At 42.9% G+C, this 9,349-nt stretch overlaps 1 protein-coding gene across 6 annotated transcripts in view; it reads left to right on the top strand.

Moving 5' to 3' along the window:
• Positions 1–9,349, top strand: part of pbx3b (pre-B-cell leukemia homeobox 3b) — a gene marked incomplete at both ends in the record, with an annotated part of 101,543 nt that overhangs the window by 74,405 nt on the left and 17,789 nt on the right. For 4 of the 6 annotated variants that reach the window (XM_080738409.1, XM_080738413.1, XM_080738412.1 and 1 more), the window contains 3 exons: positions 1,716–1,957; positions 4,920–5,110; positions 7,294–7,429. In XM_080738409.1, coding sequence (XP_080594535.1) covers positions 1,716–1,957; positions 4,920–5,110; positions 7,294–7,429 — 569 coding nt within the window. Of the gene's footprint in view, positions 1–1,715; positions 1,958–4,919; positions 5,111–7,293; positions 7,463–8,997; positions 9,028–9,349 lie in introns of all 6 variants that reach the window. The other 2 variants (XM_080738410.1, XM_080738408.1) reach the window with 2 other exon arrangements.

The following is a 9,349-nucleotide window of genomic DNA, read 5'->3' as shown; positions in this document are numbered from 1 at the left end:
TCTTGATACAGTCTTTTTTTCACTCTCTTCCAAATCTCTTTACCAAAAAAATAGCCGATCTACAAGCTCAGTAGCGTTGTGAGCTTGTAGATCTGCTATTTGTTTTGGCAAATGTTCCGCCCCAGGATAATGGATGTTGGGGCTATTTTGATTATCGCGATAATATCGTAAATCGCGATTTCTTTGGTCACAATAATCACAATATGAAATGTTCATATCGTCCTCCCATCCCTGCCTATAACGACATGCCCAGGTTGAAAGCGGTTAAGAAGAATGTGTTTGCGAGGGCAGCCTAATGGTACAACCTGCATGATGTGATTTGTTTAATCTCTTCTCACCCTTATGAGGGTGGTTGGACCAGCGCAGGCCTGCTGTGTTAGAGACAGTGTGTCCAGGTGTGAGTTATAATGCTGATGCCAATGACTTCACCATCTGGTGTGCTATAGGAGAAAAAGAGGAACACCTCGGAAGAGTTGGTGATTTATGTCCGTTGCCATGGAGATGTATATATACTAACGACAGTATACTGTACATGGATGTGTATCTACTGTAAATGCCTCTTTAAGATTAGGCTGGTGTCCTCATAGACAGGGCCCCAATCAGTGTTTCAGACTTAAAGGACAAATTAGGGTTCATATTTTAGATACCGGTAGTCATTAGAGAAAAGAAAATATGAGTGTTAAAATGTTTCCATTTACCTCTTTCTTTCGTTTCAGTGATTTTAACGATGCCACCAGGTTGGGGGCATGCACGTAAGTGGCTAAATATGTATTTTTAGACACAATAAGCCCATTCATTCCATGCACGGCAATCCTTCATGGGCAGACTTGACTTATTGGGGCTGGTGTAAATAGTAACAAAGAAATTGCCAGCTCATTGTGCCTAAAAAGACATATTTAGCCACTTGTACGCATGCACCCACCCGCTGAAATCAAAATACTAAAATCGCTAAAACAATAGAATGCAGTAAATGAAAACATTTTAACACTCATCTTTTCTTTTCTCTAATTACAATCTAAAATATGAACCCTTGTTGTAAAAAAACAAAGTTGTCCTTTAATATACCGTAGTCTTATGGTATTTCTGTATGATATTTTTCTAAAGTTTATATAACGATTCATCTTCCTATTATCCATATTATTTCTAGTAGTAGTAGTGCTGGTCACTGTACTGTATTCGTCACGTTGTCAAACCAAATCATATTCAAATGGCATTAACGGACTCTCTCTCTCTCTATTGAATGCTTTAACCAGTGAAAAATAGCAGATATACAAGCTCACAGCGCGGCACCGAGTGCCACGCTGCGAGCTTGTAGATCTGCTATTTTTGAAAAATCTTGAAAATTAGAATTTTGACTCGATTCTATAAGTGTCTTTTGAATCCTTCTAAGATTTTTTGAAAAACCTGTGTTTCTATGTCAGCCATCTGGCCAGCCATCGTCAAAGAAAAGGTCCTTTTCACTTTTCTCTGTTCTTGAGAGACTACTATGTCAGTGGTTCTCAAACCTTTTCATGTGAAGGACCCCCAAAATGATATGTATTTGGCCACTGGCCACGGACCCCCATCTCAAAATATTTAGTTCCAGGGACCACCCAGAAGCAAAATTTGAGTAACAAATTTGAGTTACAATGTACACTGTACTGTATTCGTCACGTTGTCAAACCAAATCATATTCAAATGGCATTAACGGTCTCTCTCTCTCTCTGTTACCTCAGGTCTCAGCATCCGTGGTGCCCAGGAGGAGGACCCCCCGGACCCCCAGCTCATGCGCTTGGACAACATGTTGCTTGCGGAGGGCGTATCGGGGCCAGAGAAAGGGGGCGGGTCTGCTGCCGCTGCGGCGGCCGCGGCAGCCTCGGGGGCGGCGGGCGACAACTCCATTGAACATTCCGACTACAGAGCCAAACTCACCCAGATCAGACAGATCTACCACACAGAGCTGGAGAAATACGAGCAGGTCAGCAATGCTCATGTCCCCATGCTTTAACACAGTGTTTCTCAAACTTTTAAATTTCAAGGTCTCCCCTTAACTCTGACAGTGTACAAATGGAACCAAATGGACGTGTCAGGGTCCATTTGGTTCCATTTGTACACTGTCAGAGTTACAGACTTGTATGGGTCAATTTAGACCCCACTAAAGGAACCCACAGAGTCCCTGGAATCCACTTTGAGAAACACTGCTTTAACACACTGTCTCCCAAACACTGGGTCACAAGTGAATGAATACCTCTTTATTTTTTGTTTCCTACATTGTGTTCTTAACTCTCCCACCGCTTTGAACGTTCACGTTCGCCCGATTGCGCAAGACCTCTCCGCCAATACGGCGCTCGTTCGGTTCGTTCGTCTGATGACTGTAAGCTGATGAGGGGTCGCGCGGCCGTCTACTGTAAACACATTTTCCGCGGTGATGGTGTAAAAAATCCATTATGCGTTAGATCAACGGAGAACAATTCACTTCCTTGTTGATTTCCTCCGGCTGTAAGGCTCTATGGCCAGTGACTGGTCTTCTTCTTCTTCAACACATAACAGGCAAATTCACATTCATTCTCGCATGACGCCGCCCTCTGCTGCCTGGCAGACCAAAGTGCACTATTGCACAACCCAAAAAAATAAAAATAAATAAATAAATGTCTGTCTGTCTATCTACTATAACGTCGCAAAGGTAAGCCGCTTTTTGATGGCACCAGACCCAATAAATAAATAAATAATCTGGCAGTGGGAAAGTTAATTATTATTTCATTTTTCATGAATACAAAATGCTTTTCAAAAGTATTTTGTAAGTATTTTGTAAATTGTTGTTTAAGAAGTAGTCAAAATAGGCAAATAGCAGATCTACAAGCTCATAACGTGGCGCCGAGCGACGCGTTGTGATCTTATACGTCTGCTGTTTTCATTAGCTTGGGTCCCGGGCAAACGTAAAATTATATTTATATTTATTATCGTGTACGATGCCGTTGCATGTCCGAAAACAGCCGATCCACAAGCTCACAACTCGTCGCAATGCGGTGCGTTGTGAGCTTGTAGATTAGGCGCGTTACCACAGCACGCAACACCGTTAAAGCTTGCCAAACTCCCATGGTCTGGAAAAGTGGACAGCAGTATCTCACACTGTGCTGCTACTCATTTAATAATTGCTCGTCCTTTAGTTTACATCACGCATTTCTCTTGCATCGATGTTCCACCCCCACGAGGAATCATTTGGAGAATTCAGACGCTGTTTAAGCTGTTTTCGGGTGAAAGGGAGGGTATGGCCATCAGGGTATGACACACATGAGTTGGTTTTAAAATGTACTCATTCAGTTTCTACTTCGCATAAGAATAGACCGGAGCATTAATGTGGGATAAATGCACCGAATATATGCACGACGTTTGAAATGTTCCTATTGTGCGGTTCCCCCTAGTTTGGAGAAAGAATGGCAGCATTATATTCAGTCAGGGTTAGGGATGGGACGATAAGCGATATTATCGTTTATCGTGATAAAAAACGCTCACAATAATCGTATCGTGGAGATGTAATTTATCGTGATATCGTCCTCCGTCATGCACTGGGATCAATTCACCTTTTATTTGCCGAGCTGCATATCCGGTACCACTTAAACACTCTATAATTGGTAAAAGGTACTTATAATATACGTACTTGATACAGTCTTTTTGTTCGCTCTCTATCAAATGTCTTTGCCAAAAAATAGCCGATCCACAAGCTCTCAACGCGTCGTAACGCGACGCGTTGTGAGCTTGTAGATCTGCTATTTTTTGGCAAATGTTACGTCCCAGCATAATGGGGATACTTTTGATTATCGCGATAATAATATCGTAAATCGCGATTTCTTCTGTCACAATAATGGTGATATTAAGTTTTCACATCGTCCCATCCCTAGTGAGTGTGCTGTAGTTGATTAGAAAAGGTCCAGAGTGATCTAGTCATCTGTGTTTAAATGCAAGTATGATCAGCCTCTCTCCACCTAGCACTTTGAGCTTGGCATTAAGCACCACAGCATTATGGGTGAAAATAGAAGGTGTAACAGTGATGCCTCAGCAATGCCGGTGGAGGTAAATTAGACTAATTTACTCTCTGCACTTTGAGAGAGGAGGAGGAGGAGGGATTGCGGGGGCACCACAAACACTTTGCCTGGAGTGAATGCATCTTTCTTAAGGGTGTTTCCAGGTTTTAATTATCTAAATGTAAATACTTAACGAATTTTACTCAGAGTAATGAGCTAAAGTGTGCACTACGTAAATGAGTTATTCTAATTAATCATGTATGAACTACTGGTTTAACGAAAAGCTGTTTAAATTCTCCCTCTGCATTAGGGAGGCCAAGCCAAATTGCAGATCGGCATTTGCATTCATAGATGACTTCACCTATTAAGTCATGAGAGTAATACATAAACACCATACTCCTTGTTGCTTTTAACAAAGAGAGCAAGCACCTAATGAACACTTCTCTGCCCTGCTGGATAGATCTTTTTATGTATCACATGCAGGAGTCAAACCAGGAGATTTTAAGAGGAATGGATTCCTTTACTCCAGTTGTTCTTAAACGTGGGTTATTTTGTGGGGTCCCCAGATGATTAGCTTAATGTAAAAAAACGCAACTCTCACTCAACTGTAAACAAATTTCATAAGTGTATACAGGATATCTGCGATTTAAGGACTTTCAAGACCGTTTTAATACCAAACTGGCCAAACTGTCAAATATGAAGTAAGCAAGAGGCGAACATCTGCGAGGCGTTGTGAGCATGTAGATCTGCTATTTTCACAATATTTATCTGTGGAACCAAGTCACATTAAATGTAATACCTACAATTCCAAGTGCTTGTCAGGGTGGGGGTCCCCAGTTCAAATATGTTTATTTTGGGGGTCACGGCCTAAAAAAGGTTTGAGAACCCCTGCTTTACTCTCTTGATTCTCCTTGGCAGGCGTGTAACGAATTCACTACCCACGTGATGAACCTGCTGAGGGAACAGTCCCGCACGCGGCCCATCTCGCCCAAAGAGATCGAGCGCATGGTGGGAATCATCCACCGCAAGTTCAGTTCCATCCAGATGCAACTGAAGCAGAGCACCTGCGAGGCTGTCATGATCCTGCGCTCCAGATTCCTCGACGCCAGGTCAGTAGACCAGTGTTTCTCAGCCACTGTGCCTGGGGACCTTTGGTGTGCCCCTGAGAAGGGTCAAGTGTGCCACTTGAAACGTATTTATCATTTTTAAAATGATTTAAACGAGTGAAAACAGCCGATCTACAAGCACACAACGCCTCGTGGTGCGAGGCGTTGTGTGCTTGTAGATCTGCTGTTTTCACTACTGTTGTGCGACGGCCTCGTATGATGAAGCAGGTCTTTACTTTGCGAAGAAACGTACACATTTGAAACTTGGAGATACAAGGTTTCTTCCCGACAGTGACGATATTTACACCCCCCGTATTATGTTGGTGTGCCCATGGATTCTTGGGACATGAAAAGTGTGCCCATGCAGAAAAAAGGTTGAGCAACACTGCAGTAGACTATGTGCAGTGTGTGTGTGTGTGTGTGTGTGTGTGTGTGTGTGTGTGTGTGTGTGTGTGTGTGTGTGTGTGTGTGTGTGTGTGTGTCTGTGTGTGTGTGTGTGTGTGTGTGTGTGTGTGTGTGTGTGTGTGTGTGTGTGTGTGTGTGTGTGCGTGTGTGTGTGTGTGTGAGAGAGAGAGTGACTTAGTTCTTAAAACGTGTATTATTTTCATGTGACCTATATAAACAAACACCGAAAATAGGGTCATTTTATACTGCGCACAGGTCAGATTTTCCTTGAGTTTCTTGTTCAAAAGTATTTTTATTATTTTTAAAATGATACACAGTGCAACAAGACAGATACAATTGAATAAACACAATATATCACACAGACAGCCCCGACACCAAGTTCTTGTGCTTACAGTACAGAGTCCACAACCCTGTTATATTACTGTACCAAGTAGAGAATGGGTCTTAACTTTCTTTATCGATTAATTTGTATATGGGTGCACCTCACAGCATGAAGCCTGCAGTGAGACAGGATTTTAATTATGCACATGGTGCCATCCACTATTTTTGAGACAATCGTACCCTAACACCTGAGAGCAGTTAAGGCCACGTGAAATGGGTGTCAAAGTCATGTGGGTAATAGAGCAGTGAAGTCATGACGTGACTCACTCATCTCCCGGTTCATGGAAGTAATTTCTCTATGGAGAATAACACTGGGTCATCTCAAAATCGTCTCATATAAGCATTGTGGTCCAAAAATAAACAAACGGTTGCGCGATATTGTCGGGGAGGTGGCTCTGTATGGTTTATGATAGTCAGTCACTGATATTTGATAAAGCCTGTTTCTAGCGAAAATGTAACTAATTCGGCGACAGTAACATTAGCGTTTTCTCACCATCAGTTGATTCTTCATATCCATATGAGTCAAACCACTTCATTTGTTTATGTTTGGAACACAGTTCTTATATGACGCGATATGAAAAAAGTCTATGGGAATTCAGAATGGGGAAAAAAAAACGTGAACCAGGTAGGATGGGTAAATGACGTCAGACTTCACTGCTCTATGGATGGAATGGCAGGTCATCAGCAGGTGTTCTAGATTACCCTAATCTCTAACGGTTTGGGAGAGTGGAGCCCGCCGGAGAGAGCAGGGGACGGCCGCGTCGGGCCGAGCAAACCAAGCGTAAGCACATTTGCTGCCCGCTGCCCGTGTGAAGTGCGGTAAACAAGGCAAAAATAAGCAAATGCTCAACAACAACGATAAGTAGCGCCCCTGGGAGGGAACGGGGACCCAGATCTAGTTAGAGTCGGCTTGTTTCTGCTGGAGATCCCTGGGGCTGTGGCACTTCAGGAACGATGCTCAACTGTGCATGCCATGATTTCTATAATGTACCGAGATGCACTCCGACTGGGCTTTGCACTCCATCACCGAGCCCACCCATCCGCTGCACTAAACTCCACACATTACACGCTTGGACTGGAGATCGCAGACCAACAGACCAAATTAAGCATTGTATGTGTTTGTGTGTGTACTAGTGGATGTGTATGTGTGTGTGTGTGTATTGCTTGTCAGTTTATTGGGTGTGGGGTTTGGGGGGTTGGGGGTATGGTCTGTTGTGTGTTGATGAGTACGGCTCTCGGTGCATTTCTGCTCCTGAGGCCCCCTTAGCGCCCATTCCTCATTATTTTCACCATTTATGTGTGAGATTGATTGTGCAATTTGTCCGATCCAAATGGATGAGTTAATGCCGGTCTCACTAATGAGCTCACTTGGCCTTTCTTGTGTTTTGCTCACCACTCAGGCGGAAAAGAAGAAACTTCAGCAAGCAGGCGACGGAAATCTTAAACGAATATTTCTACTCGCACCTCAGCAATCCTTACCCCAGTGAAGAGGCTAAGGAGGAGCTGGCCAAGAAGTGCAGCATCACAGTCTCCCAGGTGGGTAGCCGTGCTCTCTCCTTGTCTGTAGCAGTGGCTGGTGGGTAATCAGGGTGGTATATAAAAGGCCAAAGCCTGGAGGAATAGCCAGCGTAGGTCACCACAACCAAGACACAATGTCCTTACCTAACCTTGACATTGTGACTGCCTAATGATGCTTCAGTCATGGCTGGTCCCAGTCAGTCAGAGCAGGGCCACAGGGAGGGGAGGTCCTTATCATGTTGGCCTCAATCAAAGCTCTATGCTTGCCTTCTCTAGCCGCCCACGCTGGGGTCCCCTGCCATTTTTCTCTCTCATTCCCATCCACCATGTGTGCTCTCTCTGTTGCCTGGTCAATCACTTTAGGTCAATTGAGATTTGAAAAGTAAACGTTGGTATATACCTATTACTGTGGAGAAAAGCAGATGCCTGTAAAGTCTGGTGGCTCAACAAAAAAAAAGAAAACACCTGAATGTAACTGGAACGTAAGTAGTCAGGGAATATTATCAGAATACCTGTCAAAGCTGGGAATAAATTCCTTACCAAAACGATTTCTTCACCAATGTGTTCGTAAAGGTGTCTAGTAACATATCTAACAACGTTTGAAATTCAAAATCCCTAGGAGAATCTTTGACAGCTAGGGTAACTTTGACCATTCACTTACTATACACTATACTATAAAGGAAAAAATGACTCCCAAAAAAATCTGCTTTAAGTGGAAAAACAAATGCTTGCAATGGATTCAGAATAATTAAAAACACCAAGTTAGACCCCTCACATCCCACTTAAAGCTGATTTTTTCAGGGAGTAATTTTTTCCTTTATAGTATAGTGTATAGTAAGTGAATGAGACCCAAAGTTACCCTAGCTGTCAAAGATTCTCCTCGGGATTTTGAATTTCAAACTTTGTTCGATATGTTACTAGACACCTTTACGAACACATTGGCGAAGAAATCGTTTGGTAAGGAATTTATACCCAGGTTTTATTAATATCCCCTGACTAAATGTAGCATCGCTTGCGAAGAACGACGGGGAGTTATGGTGTAAAGTGGTTGTTTTAGACTTGTTAATGGCCCACACGTGACCTTACAGGACTCTGCTAATTCGCAGCATATGGTCCAATTTGTCCAAAAGACTCAAAACATGTGCTTTTCCCACTTGATCTATAATCTAGCCTGGTAGCTGGGTAAACCTGAAGGCAATATCTCTCACACCCAACCCCCACATGTTGCACTCCTTTTTTTATGCTATTATTGTGACTACTATGTAGATTACATTTTGTACTCCATATTGCTCTGTTGTGGCTGCCCTTATGGGACTCAATATCAGAGTACACAGCAAAACCCTGAGTGTTGGTTTAACTCAACAGAGAGTGTCAAAATGGAATGCGCGCCGCGCGGGGGGACCATTTTTCCACTCTCCCGAGTTAAGCCGATACTCCGTGTTTTGCGGTGTAATATCAATCTGTACGCAAATTAATTAATCTACAATGTGCTCTTCTTTTTTTGTGTGGGGAGGGGGTGTTGAGGGGTATTAGTGTAGTCATGAGGAGTCAGATACTGTAAAAAGACCATTCTTTTTTGCCTTCAGGGGGTGGGAAGCACCATCACAGTATCACAGGTATGTCATGACTTCCTCCTGATCCACTGTTGTTGTTCCTCTTTTATTTATTTTTTAGTTTTAGTTTATTTTTGTTTATTTTTCATTCTTTGTACCTTTCCTTTTGTTGATGTATATGTACAACCTCACAGTCTTCACTACACAGACCCCCCCCCCCCTCCTCCCCCTTACCCCCTTCCCGACTCACGCTAAACGGAGCAATGCTAATGTAATCAGAGGTTACAGCACTATGATTTTTATTTTTATTTTGTTTTTTTACAGTGGAAGACTAGAATTATTGAATGCTTTGACCAGTGAAAAATAGCAGATATACAAGCTCACA

Source organism: Nannobrachium achirus (genome assembly GCF_963921795.1).
Source record: "Nannobrachium achirus genome assembly, chromosome: 12".
Classification (NCBI taxonomy): domain Eukaryota; kingdom Metazoa; phylum Chordata; class Actinopteri; order Myctophiformes; family Myctophidae; genus Nannobrachium; species Nannobrachium achirus.
Note: the sequence above shows the minus strand (reverse complement) of the source record. Positions and strands in the feature narration are given on the sequence as shown.